Source organism: Pelobates fuscus, chromosome 2 (genome assembly GCF_036172605.1).
Source record: "Pelobates fuscus isolate aPelFus1 chromosome 2, aPelFus1.pri, whole genome shotgun sequence".
NCBI classification, from domain to species: Eukaryota; Metazoa; Chordata; class Amphibia; order Anura; family Pelobatidae; genus Pelobates; species Pelobates fuscus.
The window spans coordinates 434,367,148-434,385,328 of NC_086318.1; the positions used below are offsets into that span (position 1 = coordinate 434,367,148).

General features: G+C 41.2%; 1 protein-coding gene across 1 annotated transcript in view; it reads right to left on the minus strand.

Annotated features, from left to right (window-relative positions):
• Window positions 1–9,429: 9,429 nt before the first annotated feature.
• PLB1 (phospholipase B1) overlaps window positions 9,430–18,181 on the minus strand; it is a 157,296-nt gene continuing 148,544 nt past the window's right edge. The window contains exons 53-57 of the mRNA XM_063441548.1: window positions 18,051–18,132; window positions 14,849–14,947; window positions 13,978–14,073; window positions 12,609–12,683; window positions 9,430–10,252 (exon numbers count right to left, since the gene is read on the minus strand). Of these exons, the coding sequence (XP_063297618.1) occupies window positions 10,040–10,252; window positions 12,609–12,683; window positions 13,978–14,073; window positions 14,849–14,947; window positions 18,051–18,132 (565 nt within the window). The 3' untranslated portion in view covers window positions 9,430–10,039. The remainder of the gene's footprint in view (window positions 10,253–12,608; window positions 12,684–13,977; window positions 14,074–14,848; window positions 14,948–18,050; window positions 18,133–18,181) is intronic.

The window sequence follows — 18,181 nt, forward strand, 5'->3', positions numbered from 1 at the left end:
GGCAGCGATTGGGGTATCCCCTCTCTTTAAACCTAGCTCTGAGGAGTTTAGCTTGGTTGATAAATTCATCCATAGTTGAACAATTCCTCCTCAGGCGTAGGTACTGACCAACCGGGATGCCTTTTTTCAAAGTTATCGGGTGGTGACTTTCCCATCTCAGCATCGTATTTGTTGAGGTGGCCTTTCTAAACAGAGTGGTGTCAACTCTTGACTCTTTGGAGATATTAACGGTACAATCTAGGAAATTAAGTGTAGAGCCACCAATTTCCATTGTGAGTTTTAAGTTCAGCTCATTGGTGTTCAGTTTCTCTACAAATGACCTAAAGGAGTCCTCCGTGCCCGTCCAGACAACGAGGACATCATCCATATACCGCTTCCAAAGGAAGATGTGTCTTGTGAACTCTGCATTGATCTCAGAGAAAACCACATTCTCTTCCCACCACCCCAGGTGCAGGTTAGCATATGATGGAGCACAAGACGTGCCCATAGCTGTGCCCTGCACCTGGTGGTAGAGTTGACCATTAAAGAGAAAGAAGTTGTGGGTTAGCACAAAACTCAATAACTCTATTACAAATCGCGTGTGGCGCTCATGTCTCAGTCCCCGTGTATCTAGGTAGCATTTAGTGTGTGCCAGTCCCAAGATGTGGGGTATTGATGAATATAGGGCCTCTACATCAAGGCTACATAAAAGTGCACCTCTAGGTAAATTGAGGGACGTTAGGCACTTCAATGTGTCCTTTGTATCTCTCAAGTAGGAGGGTAGTCTTTCCACGAATGGTCTAAGTATTTTATCAAGATAAAGACTAGCCCTACTTGTTAGATTGTTTGACCCTGACACAATTGGTCTAGCTGTTAATTGAGTGTAATTTTTGTGCACCTTGGGTAGGCAGTAGAACGTGGACACAACCGGATTTTTAATATAAATGTAGGCATGTTCTTTCCTACCCAATATGCCTTCATCAAATGCTGAGTCCAAGACACATTTAAGATCTGACAGAAATTTGATGGAGGGATCAGAACTTAGTGTACGGTAGGTAGTATCATCCTGGAGTATGTTGTTTGCGAGCTGAATATAGTGTGCTCTGTTTAAAACAACAATGTTCCCCCCTTTGTCTGCCGGTTTGATAATGATGTCCTCGTTGTCCTGCAGGACACGGAGGGCACGCCACTCATCTCTTGAAAGGTTACTATGAGGTCGAGGTTCTAGGGAGTCTGTTTTGAGTTTTTCTACCATTTTGCATACTGATTCCACAAACATATCTATGTTTTTGAAGTCCTTGATGTTTGGTGTAAATTTGCTTCTAGGGCATAAGTCTGTGTAGGGGTATGGGGAGGTGTCGTCATTGTCTTCCAACAGAGATACAAGGTCATTCAGGCATTGAAATTCTCTGACACTAAAGCCCAATTCTCGGGCTCTTTTTTCGTTAATGGTAAGAAAGTATTTATGTAGGGCAAGACGTCTGCCAAACAAATGGATATCCTTTATCCAATCAAATTTGTTGAAAGGGGGTACCGGGACAAACGATAAACCCTTTCTCAAGACCTGATATTGTGGTTCAGTGAGTGTAGTGTCAGAGAGATTGAGGACCTTTGTGTTGGTGTCTAGTATCTTTTCCGTGCCCTCCCCCTGTATCTTGTCTGTCTGTATTGTGATGGCATCTCCCCCTCTCGGGGGCTCTGCCCTAAAAAAGTAACCCCTTTCTTCAGAATACCTTTTGATTGTTCGTTTGTACGGGATACAGAGGCGGTGTTAGTATCCTCATTGTCTGTATCTGAGGTCTCGTACTCAGATGTGGTATTTTGGTCAGATTCCACATGTGTAACCTTTCTGAATTTCCTATATACACGATCATTTTTATAGTCGTGGTGGTCCCTTAGGAATTTCCTATGTTTCCGATTTTTTTATAGAATCCCTATATTTATTCAAATTCTGTTGAAGACTGGCTTCCTGGGTGTTAACGTTAGGGTCTTCTTTGAACTGTTGTGTGGCTTCCACTGCCTCATTTACTTTATCATTAACTTCTGTAAGTTTTTTATTTTCGAATCTGCATATTATATCCATAAAGGTTCGGGAACAAAGGTTTGCCGCCTCTTCCCATTCTTTAAGGAGGGTGGCGTCGTTTATATTGGTATTAGGCATAATTTGTACCCTGAGACCCCTTGGTATCATCGATTTATTAAGGTAATTTTGAAGGGATGAAATTTCCCAACCCATTCTAATCTGTTGTTTACAGAAATTCGATAGTTGTCTAAATTTTGATTCTATGTTCTACGAGAATTGGGCTTTAGTGTCAGAGAATTTCAATGCCTGAATGACCTTGTATCTCTGTTGGAAGACAATGACGACACCTCCCCATACCCCTACACAGACTTATGCCCTAGAAGCAAATTTACACCAAACATCAAGGACTTCAAAAACATAGATATGTTTGTGGAATCAGTATGCAAAATGGTAGAAAAACTCAAAACAGACTCCCTAGAACCTCGACCTCATAGTAACCTTTCAAGAGATGAGTGGCGTGCCCTCCGTGTCCTGCAGGACAACGAGGACATCATTATCAAACCGGCAGACAAAGGGGGGAACATTGTTGTTTTAAACAGAGCACACTATATTCAGCTCGCAAACAACATACTCCAGGATGATACTACCTACCGTACACTAAGTTCTGATCCCTCCATCAAATTTCTGTCAGATCTTAAATGTGTCTTGGACTCAGCATTTGATGAAGGCATATTGGGTAGGAAAGAACATGCCTACATTTATATTAAAAATCCGGTTGTGTCCACGTTCTACTGCCTACCCAAGGTGCACAAAAATTACACTCAATTAACAGCTAGACCAATTGTGTCAGGGTCAAACAATCTAACAAGTAGGGCTAGTCTTTATCTTGATAAAATACTTAGACCATTCGTGGAAAGACTACCCTCCTACTTGAGAGATACAAAGGACACATTGAAGTGCCTAACGTCCCTCAATTTACCTAGAGGTGCACTTTTATGTAGCCTTGATGTAGAGGCCCTATATTCATCAATACCCCACATCTTGGGACTGGCACACACTAAATGCTACCTAGATACACGGGGACTGAGACATGAGCGCCACACGCGATTTGTAATAGAGTTATTGAGTTTTGTGCTAACCCACAACTTCTTTCTCTTTAATGGTCAACTCTACCACCAGGTGCAGGGCACAGCTATGGGCACGTCTTGTGCTCCATCATATGCTAACCTGCACCTGGGGTGGTGGGAAGAGAATGTGGTTTTCTCTGAGATCAATGCAGAGTTCACAAGACACATCTTCCTTTGGAAGCGGTATATGGATGATGTCCTCGTTGTCTGGACGGGCACGGAGGACTCCTTTAGGTCATTTGTAGAGAAACTGAACACCAATGAGCTGAACTTAAAACTCACAATGGAAATTGGTGGCTCTACACTTAATTTCCTAGATTGTACCGTTAATATCTCCAAAGAGTCAAGAGTTGACACCACTCTGTTTAGAAAGGCCACCTCAACAAATACGATGCTGAGATGGGAAAGTCACCACCCGATAACTTTGAAAAAAGGCATCCCGGTTGGTCAGTACCTACGCCTGAGGAGGAATTGTTCAACTATGGATGAATTTATCAACCAAGCTAAACTCCTCAGAGCTAGGTTTAAAGAGAGGGGATACCCCAATCGCTGCCTCAAAAAAGCGTATCAAAGGGCATTGTTAAGCGCTAGAGAAGATCTCCTACAAGACAAGGTAGCACCAACAAAGCAGGAACCTATTCGCTGTGTGGCTACGTTTGACTCTGGATGGGACCAGACCAAACGAATACTAGGTAGATTCTGGCCTTTGATTTCCCAAGATCCTCAACTTAAGGGAGTGGTGACTCCTTTTGTCTCCCTCACTGCACGAAGAGGCAAAAATCTAAAGGAAGTGTTGGTCCCGAGTCATCTATCAACAAAAAGGGGCAACGCAAACTGGCTTTCAGTACAGGGTACTTACCAATGTGGTAGGTGTGTGGCCTGCCAATACATGTCAAAAGACTCTAAAGTTCTCCCAGACTTGATCGACCAATCAACATGTCAGATTAAACAATTTTTCAATTGTAATACGAAGGGGATTATATACCTACTGATATGTGTGTGTGGCCTCAGATATGTGGGGAAAACTATTCGCCCCTTTAAGAGGCGAGTTATGGAACACATACATTCAGTCAGGAATTTCCGAGATACCCCAGTCTCTAGACATGTTAGAAATGAACATCAGGGTGACACACGAGGGATCAAGTTTGCAGGTATCGAGAAGGTCCAGTTGGGGCGCAGAGGTGGCGACCTGGACCGTACTCTTCTCAAAAGAGAATGCTATTGGATTTATAAATTCAATACACTGGCCCCTAATGGATTAAATGAAGGGTTTACATTCACGCCCTTCATTGAAAAATAAAAATGAGTTCCACAGTAGACAATATTCAACATCAGTAGTAATGCAAAACTACTCAAAACTGTATATATATATATATAATAATTTGTGTAAATACTTTTGTTATTTGCGTGTTTAAATTTGGTTTTTTAACGTCCCTCGGCCCCCCTAATCACATGAATGCACAAGTGGTCAAATATGTAGGGAAACTATGCTAAGGAACAAATTGACCTTCTGTACATCTATATATACATATACATACATAGATTAGTATGTACAGTAGGTTTTTTTCAGGCCCTGTCCCTTTAAGTAACCAGGACTTAGTTTTATAACTCCTAGACAAGCATAACATGGATCCCTAAATTACTCCTACATACGTATATTTAGACAAGTATGCATAGATCTTTAGGTCCTGCCCCTTTAAAGAAGGACTTGGATCATGCAAATCCATTTGTTATTTATGTACCACACTTGCAAATATATGTATACATATACTTTTTCACCACTGATACTTCAGTAATGTGCATAAGTGCACAGACTAAGGGACTATCTCCCCTAATCAGTAAGTCTCATTAAGTCTGCATAAAAAGGATAATTAGCTGGATCGGCTAGACTAAGAATGGATACAGACTAACTTCAGTCTGATCCATTTGATCAAATATGGACACAGATCATTACTTTGTTCAAAACCAATTGAATGTTTAGTCGATAGCGCACCTGGGAGGTCCTTAGAACTCCTGTCAATCATCCGGTGACGTTCACAAGGGGGCGGCGCTTACTTGAACGGGATTTTTCGGCGCGAACAGTTTGGATACACCCACTGTTCTCTGATCCGGTATACCTGTATAAAAGAGCCGCACGAGGGACTGGCGGACACTATACCTCTGACGAAGGCGCATTAAGTCGCTGAAACGCGCGTTAGGTTAATTTAGTCAGGAGCAGCCACGTAATTTAGATTCCAGCGAGAAACAGTTTTAGCAATCTGGGGACTGAGAATGTGAATTCGAATTGCATAGAGAGGAGTTTTGTATGCTTTACTCTTTTCCTGTGATCTGGGGGTCTGGGAGGGGAATCCCTTGAGACAAGGGGCCTCCTTTGTTCTAGCTCGATCATTTAGCTTTCAATAACCTGTTTATCAATCTAGCTCTATTGCCTCTTAGTGGCAACACGATTCAGTTTTACATCCCACAATACAGGGATTTAAGAAGCAATTGAGGAACCATGTGTATTTGATACAACATCCCACACAGGGATCTAAGAGTAATTTAGCAACAATGTATACTAGATTCTATTTGTTACTATAGTGGTTATCTAGTACACTGGGTCTTTATACCTACTTAGAGCTCCTCTCTTTACATCTCACCCTATCTGGCTATTGAGCCTATTTGCTGGAATTCTATCTGGGGTGCTTTTGGTAGGACTATATATATTATAGATTGTGGTCCACACCCTCAGTTATTAATTCTGTGGCTCTCCCCATTATTATTTTATACTTTTTTCTACCTTTTTTTCACCTTTTTGTTCTTTATTGGTATTTGCACATATATACTTTATTTTAATAAATTATAATAAACGTTAAGTTTTATAGCGAAGCATTACCGAAGGGAGGGGTCCCCTATTGGGTCGACTTAGTGTGGGGATGAGGAGGTTCCTCTTATCCACCTAGGTCTACCTTTTTGTAAATATTGTTTTTTTCTCACGTATGTAAGGGTTACCCCCTTTCTTGAATCCCCCTGACACACTTAGAGGCTGGTTGACTGGGTCACTGGCTTCTTTTCTCCTTTCTTTTGAAATCCCTACATATCCCACACCGTCACTCTCTAATCTAACCAGACCCCTACATATACCAAACCGTTACTCTCTAATCTAACCAGACCCCTACATATCCCAAACCGTCACTCTTTAATCTAACCAGACCCTATACATATCCCAAACTGTCACTCTCTAATCTAATCAGACCCCTACATATCCCAAAACGTCACTCTCTAATCTAATCAGACCCCTACATATCCCAAACCGTCACTCTCTAATCTAATCAGACCCCTACATATCCCAAACCGTCACTCTCTAACCTAACCAGACCCCTACATATCCCAAACTGTCACTCTCTAATCTAATCAGACCCCTACATATCCCAAACCGTCACTCTCTAATCTAATCAGACCCCTACATATCCCAAACCGTCACTCTCTAATCTAACCAGACCCCTACATATCCCAAACCGTCACTCTCTAATCTAACCAGACCCCTACATATCCCAAACCGTCACTCTCCAGTATCCATAATCCCACGCTGTCAGTGTCCAATCTAGGTTGTCCTTTATATCACTGATTGTTTCAAACTCAGAATACTGATGAATAAGAAAATAGCCACATTTTATGATTTTTTCTGCTTAGCTTTTTTACCTTCATTCTACAAGTCTCAATAACTCTCTACTTAGTAAATAAAGCTCCTAGTTCTGAATTGTTTAATAGATCACCTTAGAAGCTACTGTCCAAATAATCAGATCACGAAAATCGCAGCTGCAGTGCAAGTCAATATTTGTAATTTTTTCCCAATCTAAAAGAAGCAAAAAAATAATAAATTTGTTTCAAATAGCAGGTTAAGGGTTAATGACCCAACTGAGGGAACTTGTTTGCTTCTTAGAGCGGTGACTGCAGCAAACATTGGCTAACTAGCCCCCTAAGGAAAATGACAACATTGAAATATGTTACTAATTTTCCTGAGCTGTATCTGCTTCGCTGAATTCTGGATATTTTAAAGTCCACAGGCAAAACGGATCAATAGGTCCAAGTGAGCAAAGTCATTAATTAGAGAGTGAGAAATCTGATCCCTCCAGAGGGCAAGAAAATTGGGCTTCCCTTTAATTCGGAGATCTATACATAAGGTAAAGTATACATACCTCCTAACAGTCCTGGATTTGGCGATACAGTCCTGAATGTGGGCTCCTATCACATTGTATCAGAGAGATTTCTCAGTACTGAGCGCATTATTAGTAAATGTATTTAGAGCATTCAGTGCTTACAAGACTGTTTCTGAAGGTATCAGTGACATGCTGGGAACTTCTCCTATAATCATAGATTGTGATGGGCTGCTAAGCGACCTTGTTTCTGTGTATTTCGTGAGCCAAGATGAACACGTTGAAAACCTGCCAGGTCTTCAGGTTTAATTCCAGCTAAAAACGTGCGGTTAGGTGAAATTAATGACAATCTATCTGCAATATTGTTTTAATCTGACTTATTAAAGTATAGTTTCAGGTAGCAGCCTTTTTAACTCAGCGTGCCTATGTACCCATTCAGCATATCAACGCAATTTCAGATGAGAAAGTTTATCATTTTGTTGGACTGTTGGAGTATTTTTGTTTTGAACATGGTTCCTCAATGCCCTTGAAGAAACCGGGAATAAATAAATAAACAGATGGGATTAATGTTATCTGGCAATCTCCCATAATGCCGGCTGTTTCACATGCTCCCTCTGATAGTAGGTATCGTTATCCAGGCCAGGAACTCGTATAATTAATATCGCTTTGTTTTCAAAGTAATAATTTCATGGGATTTATCTTGCACCCGTGAGCACGCAGCCCTACGGCATCCTAAACCATGATTGCGTTAACCTATGTGTAATGATATTCAGCTACGTCTGACATTAAATGGTTCTCATAATATTGTACAGCGCTATGGAATGTGATGGCGCTATATAAATAATAAAATAATAATAATGCTAATTATTGCCCATAAAATGCTCTTTATCTTCTATTAGAACAGTTTTGCATCTTTCAATAATATTCAAATAAAAAAAGATGTAATACAATGCAAAGTTTACTATCGGTTTTCAAGGAACTCCAAGCACCAAAACCACTATGTTGTTCTGTAGTGGTTATGGTACTTGTAGTGCCTGGCGCCGCCCCACTGTAACTAGTGAAACCGTTTTTTTTTAATGGCTTGTCTTCTTACCTGGAGTCTGCCAGGAGCAAGTCTTTAGAATAGCAAAGCATCATGGTACTTGCAGTTCTACAACATCGGGGGTTCTATTGTTTTCCCAAACCCTGGCCTAGACTTTCAATGGTCCAAGAATCCAGAATGTAATCCATCGTTCCTCCATTTACTTTATTGTTCCATGAGGCCCCCTAGTGGGTGAACATGATATTTCAGCAATTTGTGTTAAGAATGCAGAACGAGTAATTTTCTGGTGGTTTTGATTGTTTTTCTTAACCCCTCTGCAGAATTCACTCAGTATTTATCAAACCATGTATTCACCTTTCTGTAGGGATCGATATCAATGTATGCAGCTATTGATCTCACTCTGCATCATGCGATTACTGAGCTATCTTCATATATCGCTTGCAGTTTTTTTTTACCAGATATATAACAGTAACACAATTATTTTCGTTAATGGTCTTTATTTCAGAAATTATGATTTACAAAGGATTTTACATTTACATAATTTGTTTTAAAACAGTTCTTTTACAATTTAATATAGAGGTGTTTTTTTTTAACCCATTTCATATTACACTTTTGCTCTTCAGGTTTTTCCCGTGAGCTGTATTTTGCACATGAACATCCAGAAGATTGTTTGAAATCTAATTCTACAAAAATCATTTTTCTCTGATTCCAATTTCAAAGACAGACTGATCCCTCTCGGCACCTCATTTACCAACTGAAGTTTTATAATTTACTTTAGATTTTTCAGGATTTATACAATTCCAATATTTTTATTGTTACGAAAACATTTTTATTTCTTGTGTTCAGTGCTAGAGAAGGGGGTGACAATGTTTCATGGCTTTGGAAATTCAAGGTTACTGGTAATATTAAATAAATCGTTAAAGGACCACTATAGGCACCCAGACCACTTCAGCTTAATCAAGTGGTCTGGGTGTCAGGTCCTTCTAGGGTTAACCCATTTTTTTATAAACATAGCAGTTTCAGAGAAACTTGCCGCACGTGCGCATTCAGCCAAATGGGAGGAGAGGAGGAGGATCAGAGGAGGAGAGCTCCCCGCCCGGCGCTGGAGAAAGGTACGTTTTATCCCCTTTCCTCTCCCCAGAGCCCGGCGGGAGGGGGTCCCTGAGGGTATGTTTTCCTGGCACTATAGTGGTCCTTTAATTGATAAATCTTTTTGTTTCTGATTTGTCAGTTTCATGTTCTTCTTTTTTAATGCCATTGATTTTTATTTACAATTCATAGCAGCATATCATTCAGAAGAGAGAAACCTGTATTTGTGGGAAACAGAGGATAAATGTATGGAGATATTCTGTACTGAAACCCTACTGAAAAGGTAGCTGAAATCTAGAGAGGGAACAGAAGAAATAGTAGTTTATTTTTGAGAAATTATGTAACTTTAGACAGAATTAGATTGTGGTTACTATAGCATTTTCAGAAGATCCTGATATTATTCCTGAAAGATGCAACAATGTCTTCTCTTCAACTGTAGCCAGTAATGGCTATCCAGTTCGGAGCCAAGGTATCTTGGGCTTAATGTATCTTGGGCTTAAGTCATTTACTGGAGAGCCTCCGGGTCGTCCAGTTTACAGTGGAGTTTGTAAGGTAATTAGTCAGGAAGGAAGATTATTAGGCAAGGGATAAAGCTGTCCCTTGTTAATTCTTGTATGGATGATGTATAGGTAGAATTCCAAGATTAGAAAGTGGATTGTTTGCGTTTTCTTTTCTTAGCTGATACATGCATTGCGATACCAACAACAGCGCATCCCAGAGCCACCCCACCGATCGAAGCGACTATCACCGACCAGTATGGCACTTGGTCATTGCTTTCTTCTTTGGGGAGCTCAGGTTCGGGGATCACATTTTCAGGGAGACCGCTGTTCTTAAGAGTGTAGAGGTAATGATGTTCCTGAAATAGAGAATATGAAATGTCGTTATGGATATAAGAAATTATGCTAATAAATTGCATTATATCAGTTCTTGTAAGACTGATGAACAGTTGCTTTAACAAGAAATTGATTGAAGGGTTTTCTGAAACTTGCTAATGTAAAGTCTAATTTTTATTAAAACCATGTAGAAGAATATTACTCTATTTACCGAAACTCAGAAGCAAAAAAAACAAAACAAAACTATGAACACTCAAAACTGCACAATAAATGTACAAAGATCTAATCACAATTCAGTCCATTCTTTAGCCCTCGTTTATTGCTGATCTCTCAGGTTACAATATACTTAAATCAGGGCTCAAAATTCATCACTACTAGCCATTGGCTTGAGTATATTTTTAAGGCCTTGCTAGTAGCCAGATTTGAAATTTTAAGCCGTGATGTTTATATTGAGAACTTTATATATGTAACTTGTATACGAATTACAATTATGTTAAAAAAATAAAAACTTTCTTTCATTATTTTATACTGCATGGGTACATTAATTTCATTAATTAATCTGAGCATCCATGGATGGCAGCAGGACCGGTGCGTCCATAAGGCCTTAGGGCTCCAGAGGAGGGGTGCGCAAAAATCCAAACCCCCTGCCTCTGGCTGTGGCCCTGCCTCTGGCTGGGGACTCAGATTTTTGAACTCACCCTACTCTCGCTGGGCAGTGAAGTCATCCGGCCCTCTCTGATGATGTCAGATAAGGGGGCGTGACTTCCATTGCTCCCAGACTCCCCAATGGTCTTCAGTGGATCCCCTACCCTCTTTTACAGCCCCTGTCCCCTCTCTACAGCCCCTGCCTCCATTAAACTGCCCCTGCCCCCATACTGCCCCTGTCCCACCTTCTAGAGCCCCTGCCTCCATAATACTGTCACCCCTCCCCTCCCCCTCTACAGCCCCTTCACCCTCTAGAGTCCCTGTCCCCCCTCTACAGCCCCTGCCCCCCAATAGCCCCTGCCTGCCTCTACAGCCTCCTCCTCCATTATACTGCCCTTGTCCCCCCATCCTGCCCCCCCTACAGCCCCTGCCTCCATTATACTGCCTCTTTCCCCCCTCTACAGCCCCTGCCTCCATTATACTGCCCTTGTCCCCCCATTCTGCCCCTGCCCCCGCTGCAGCCCCTGCCTCCATTATACTGCCCTTGTACAGCCCCTGCCTCCATTATGCTGTCCCCCCTTTTACAGCCCCTGCCCCCACCATACTGCTCCGTCCCCCCTTTACAGCCCCTAACTCCACTACTACACACCCCTTCCACTACAGCCTCTTTTCCCCAACACCCAGCCCCTTACTACTATCAACCTACTTCAGCCCCTAATTCACTACTACAGCCCCTAGACCCTACTACAGTCCCTGCTGTCCCCCACTACAGCCCCTAGCCCCCTACTACAACCCACTACCTGTATGCCTTGTTCTGTATGTCTCTGTATGCCTTGTTCTGTATATCTCTGTGTGACTATATGTCTGTGTATGCATGTCTCTGCATGCCTGTATGTCTCTGTATGACTTTGTCCATATGTCTCTGTATGCCTTGTTCTGTATGTCTCTGTATGCCTGCATCTTTATGTCTCTGTATGACTGCGTCTATGTCTGTATATATCTGTATAACTGTGTCTGTATTTCTCTATATGACAGTGTCTTTGTGTATCTGTATGTCTGTCTGTGTTTTTATGACTGTTTGATTGTGTGCCTGCATATCTCTGTGAATGTGTGCCTGAATGGTTGTGTGTATTGCTATATATCTATGTCTATAAAGCTTTGGAGGAAAAAGACACACAAAGGGCCCTGGTGGATGGCGACAAAACAGGCTGAGGGGAGAGACACACAGAAAGGGGCTGTGGGAAAGAAGAGGGTTGTATGAGACCTACAAGGGAGTGTAAGGCAGACTAAACTGGGGATACAATACACTAAAGGGGAAATTCAAAAGGGGGTTTATGAGACACCGGTGAAGATGCATTTTTGGGAGAGAGGGGAATGGGGTGGCAAAATGCATCTTCGCCTTTGTAGCCAAAAATCCTTGCACCGGCCTTGGATGGCAGTGATTGGCTGAGAGTGTCAGCTGACTGGTCTTAGACTATTACAGTTCCCATTGCTGTTATGAATTGGTATAACAAGAAGGAAGTGTGTGATCTCTGCCGTGGCCAGTTTGGGGACTCCAGCACTATAACCAATTATTCCAATAATTCAATGAGATGAAATGGTTATAGAGTCTACAGTGTTCCTCTTCTAGCCTGCCAAAAAACACAGCCAGGTGGCGCCATTTCACAGCTCTGACCAACAAGTTCTTGCAAACCATAGAGCGTTAGTTTTAAAGTCCAGGGTCCAACTACTTACATCTTTTGGGCATTTCAGTTTTGAGCGGTCATGAGTAAAATTGTTAAAGTTTTGTTTCTGTCCAACAGGCTCCAACTGAAGATAAAAATTAAAGAAATGTTATTGGATTAGAATACGTTTTTGCTGTTTTGTCACACACACACATACATCATACATGTCATACTTATGTATCAGCAACGCAATGATGTTTCAGTTCCTATACCAGCCCTTTATCAAGTTTAAAACTTTTTGCTTTTCCTGAAAAAGTTCTGCTATAAGAAATGTTTAAAGCACAAAGTCACTGTTTTTTTTTGAGGTTTTGAAAAACTGTCTTGGATTACAACACGCATGAAAATGCAGTAGCGATATTATAAATGATAGTATATAATATATAGTATAACAGATCTACTGAAAACACACTACACCAACGATGACTGCTTTTGAAGGAGTTTTTATAGATCATCCTGACTGTAATGGCTTTATTTTAATTCCGTATGACCTGATTCTTAAGAAATAAAATATTAGAGCTTCATCCTTCCAGCCATTTGGGAGGTTCTGTTAGGCAGAAACTTCTCTCCAAATGAGCGGCAGAATATTTAAGGTGATCCTAATTAATAGACTGTACCATAATGCAAGAAAATGGCTTAAAGCCAGTGGCAAAATGGCACCTTGACCCTGTAAAACAGAGCGTTTTTATACTCGGTGAGAGGACAGCTAAATGTGTCTATTGTGGCATAAAGTTTTTTCAACCTTTAGAGCTTCCTGAAGCATATTTTGGCCTTAGTCAACTCATTCCTTTGTATGAGTTACCAGTAGGCAAGACATTAGAAGAGGGGCCAGGTTCCCACCATTCAACATGTCTTTAATAAAATACAGTATGCTATTCGCATGGAGAAATGAACAGATCAAGATTATAAAATGTGGGAGGCACGGACCCTATAATACACAGTGCCAAACTTAACCCCACCTTCACATTACACAGAAAGTAAACATGTTCATTTATACTTTATAACTTATTCCTCTTTTTTCCCAAACCAGCTCTTACCACTCATATCGCTCTGATGTCATTTTCTAATGATGTAAGAAAGTTATAGTTTTCTCCAGGCTATCGTTTTCAGATTTTACTCTGACATTTCTGCAGATTTTGGATGATTGCCAGTGCACACATTGTATGAACATGACCAAACGTAATTAGTAGGTATGATTAGACCTGAATTTCCATGGTATATTCCACGCTCATTGTACTATGGTTTCAACAGAATGGTTTGATAGACACAATTTGCTCAAACAGATCTATACCAGATCTATTCGTTTGTTAAGGTCAGCTAATCCAATCTACTCTTTCAATCTCCAGTTCTCTTAGAAAGAGGCTTATTTTACCATAACGTACCATGTTATTCCAGAGAGCTATAGCCGACTCAGCGTGGCCGCGTTCATGGAAATGGAAGCAGTCTGCAGAAAAGTAACTAGCATCTGACTCTCCAGTCTACGGAGGAAAAAAAAACAAATAATTAAATCTGAAATCAATATCCTCTGTATGTCCCTACAGTTCTGATGTACTCCTTTATACACCTCTGAAGCCTCAATAAAGAATAACTCTTGTCAAAAACATATACAACTCATTATAAAGATGGATAATTTATTGAGGGTGTTATAGGGGTGAGGGTACTTGATTCCTTAAAGGGACACCCTAGAAAAGTTTTATGTGTGAAGAGTGTGTCCCCTTTTTCCATTTTACAGAAAGTGCAGATTTCAATAGAAATTGTCAGTTTTATAAATTAACCTTGTTACACCCCCTTGGCTGTCAATCACACAACAGATCCAGTCACTTCCTGGTAGTCTGTGATTAAACAGTCACATAAAGTCTGGGAGGGGTGAGAAGGGGAGGACTTGTAGAGGTTGCAGACAAAAGAACTGCAGGTATCGCAAGCTGTTTTAGAAATACCAATGATTTAAAAATGTGTAATTAAATGCATGCAAGTTTTCATTATGGGTATATCTAGTAAACAATAATTTTGTTTACTAGATTTATTTTTGAATTTCAAATTTAAGGTTAAAATTCCCGAAGTGGAAGCATTCTGTAAGTCAGCCATGCTTTCAGTGCAGGTTCCCTGACCTTTGAAATGCACTTTGAATTCACTTTAAGTTATCACTTTAGTGAAATAACCGGATCCTCTTTGTAGAAATGTTTTCACACTAAACGGAGAAATGGTGACTTCGTAAAACTCCATGTGATCAGCAGAGATTTGGGAGAAACTTACACTGTCCACTGGTACCACTGTGTTTCTTAAGAATGGTTGGGCCACAACTGCAAAATCTTCGCGATCCTGGAACTTCTGAGCCAAGGCAGCTACCTGTTCCTGGAAGGGACAATAACGAAAATCAACGTAAATACTGGGTCCAGAATGATGGCTTTTATGGGGAAATTCAGACCAATGGCATTTTATTGTGAATTATCTTTTGCAGACAGACACAAGGTCACTCTCATTACATGTATCAAGAATCCTGTATTGTTTACACTCATTAGAGGCTTCATTTTTATTTCAAATGTAAATTATTCCAGCAAATGACATCACAATCCAGTTCAGACAAGGCAAAGCACAGGACAGACATCGCAAAAGACAGAAACATGGTTTCTGGTCTCCTCTTCCCTGTATGCTCTCTCTCTATACTGACTGATAGGTGTAAAGGGCGGAGCCTATAACAATGATTGACAGGGACCTAAGATGGAGGTGGCTCTCTCTATACTGACGGCCAGGTGTAAAGGGCGGAGCTTATAACAATGATTGACAGGGAGCTAAGATGGAAGTGGCTCTCTCTATACTGACTGCCAGGTGTAAAGGGTGGAGCTTATAACAATGATTGACAGGGAGCTAAGATGGAGGTGGCTCTCTCTATACTGACTGCCAGGTGTACAGGGCGGAGCTTATAACAATGATTGACAGGGAGCTAAGATGGAGGTGGCTCTCTCTATACTGACTGCCAGGTGCAAAGGGCAGAGCTTATAAAAATGACTGACAGGGAGCTAAGATGGAGGTATCTCTCTCTATACTGACTGCCAGGTGTAAAGGGCGAAGCTTATAACAATGATTGACAGGGAGCTAAGATGGAGGTGGCTCTCTCTATACTGACTGCCAGGTATAAAGGGCGGAGCTTATAACAATGACTGACAGGGAGCTAAGATGGAGGTGGCTCTCTCTATACTGACTGCCAGGTATAAAGGGCGGAGCTTATAACAATGATTGACAGGGAGCTAAGATGGAGGCGGCTCTCTCTATACTGACTGCCAGGTGTAAAGGGCGGAGCTTATAACAATGATTGACATGGAGCTAAGATGGAGGTGGCTCTCTATACTGACTGCCAGGTATAAAGGGCGGAGCTTATAACAATGATTGACAGGGAGCTAAGATGGAGGTGGCTCTCTCTGTACTGACTGACAGATGCAAAGGGCGGAACTTATAACAATGACTGACAGGGAGCTAAGATGGAGGTGGCTCTCTCTATACTGACTGCCAGGTATAAAGGGCGGAGCTTATAACAATGATTGACAGGGAGCTAAGATGGAGGTGGCTCTCTCTATACTGACTGCCAGGTGTACAGGGCGGAGCCTATAACAATGATTGACAGGGAGCTAAGATGAGGCGGCTCTCTCTATACTAACTGCCAGGTGTAAAGGGCAGAGCTTATAACAATGATTGACAGGGAGCTAAGATGGAGGTGGCTCTCTCTATGCTGACTGCCAGGTGTAAAGGGCGGAGCTTATAACAATGATTGACAAGGAGCTAAGATGGAGGTGACTCTCTCTATACGGACTGCCAGGTGTAAAGGGCGGAGCTTATAACAATGATTGACAGGGAGCTAAGATGGAGGTGGCTCTCTCTATACTGACTGCCAGGTGTACAGGGCGGAGCCTATAACAATGATTGACAGGGAGCTAAGATGAGGCGGCTCTCTCTGTACTGACTGACAGATGCAAAGGGCGGAACTTATAACAATGACTGACAGGGAGCTAAGATGGAGGTGGCTCTCTCTATACTGACTGCCAGGTATAAAGGGCGGAGCTTATAACAATGATTGACAGGGAGCTAAGATGGAGGTGGCTCTCTCTATACTGACTGCCAGGTGTACAGGGCGGAGCCTATAACAATGATTGACAGGGAGCTAAGATGAGGCGGCTCTCTCTATACTAACTGCCAGGTGTAAAGGGCAGAGCTTATAACAATGATTGACAGGGAGCTAAGATGGAGGCAGCTCTCTCTATACTGACTGCCAGGTGTAAAGGGCGGAGCTTATAACAATGATTGACAGGGAGCTAAGATGGAGGCAGCTCTCTCTGTACTGACTGACAGATGCAAAGGGCGGAACTTATAACAATGATTGACAGGGAGCTAAGATGGAGGTGGCTCTCTCTATACTGACTGCCAGGTATAAAGGGCGGAGCTTATAACAATGACTGACAGGGAGCTAAGATGGAGGCTCCCAGTTGTAGAATAAAGAGGGGTGGGTTTCTATATTTCCTTTTTTTTTTCACACCTCTCAAAATAGATAATTATTGAATATAGGGATAAGTAAACATAATATAAAAAACCTTGGGAAGGGACAGAGCCCCTTTCAATATTCTACTATACCCTTCATTCAACAAAACAAATGAAAAGGAGATTAAACAATATTAAGATATGCCACTTTTGCTCTAAGCATGAAAACCATATTAACCCTAAAACTACCACAGATTTGTCCCGTTTTGCCAGGTGTGTTTCGATCTCATCCCATATTATACACTTGATACTTTATTTTAACCCCTTAAGGACACATGACATGTGTGATGTCATGATTCCCTTTTATTCCAGAAGTTTGGTCATTAAGGGGTTAAGGGGCTCTGTAAGCAGTATGGTGGTTAGGTAGCTCAGCACTATCAACCAATCACTGCAGATCAGGTTAGATAACATTGACATTGATAGGACTTCATTGCAATCCTGGCTGGGGAGATGGACAGTCTCAGAGTACCGTGAAGGCTTTGACGTTTGTCATACTGCTTCCAAACATCTACACAAAGAACCGTGGGACTGTATCCAGAGACTCACAGCAACACAACTGATACACTGATTATGTTCCCTTTAAAGTGTCCTATGCATCACACAGAACACACACACACCCATCCAACACTTTATTGAGAGCCTTATGAAAATGTGTACTTGCAAATATTAAATAAAAAGAGAGATTTTTTAAAAGAATTATATTATGTAAGATTTAGTTTTCCTACTTATAATACATTGTTATAGCTAAACTTTTACTTATTTCGTTTTTCAGTGGGCATTATTATTATTTAGTATTATTTAATTATTTATATAGCGCCATCAGATTCCGTAGCGCGGTACTGAAATTATCAATGAAATTAAGACACTTTAAACACATTATACGGAATCACAAGTTAAGATTGCTATAACTCTGGTTACACCTTTTTACCTGCAAGTCTTTGTTAAATTTCTTTATTTCATTTAACTCGGGTGAACCTTCTTTTGGATTTACAACGCAGGGGCAGGCGTTCCTACAAAGAAAGCACGCAGACTCAGTAAATTATTACATTCTTGAACAGC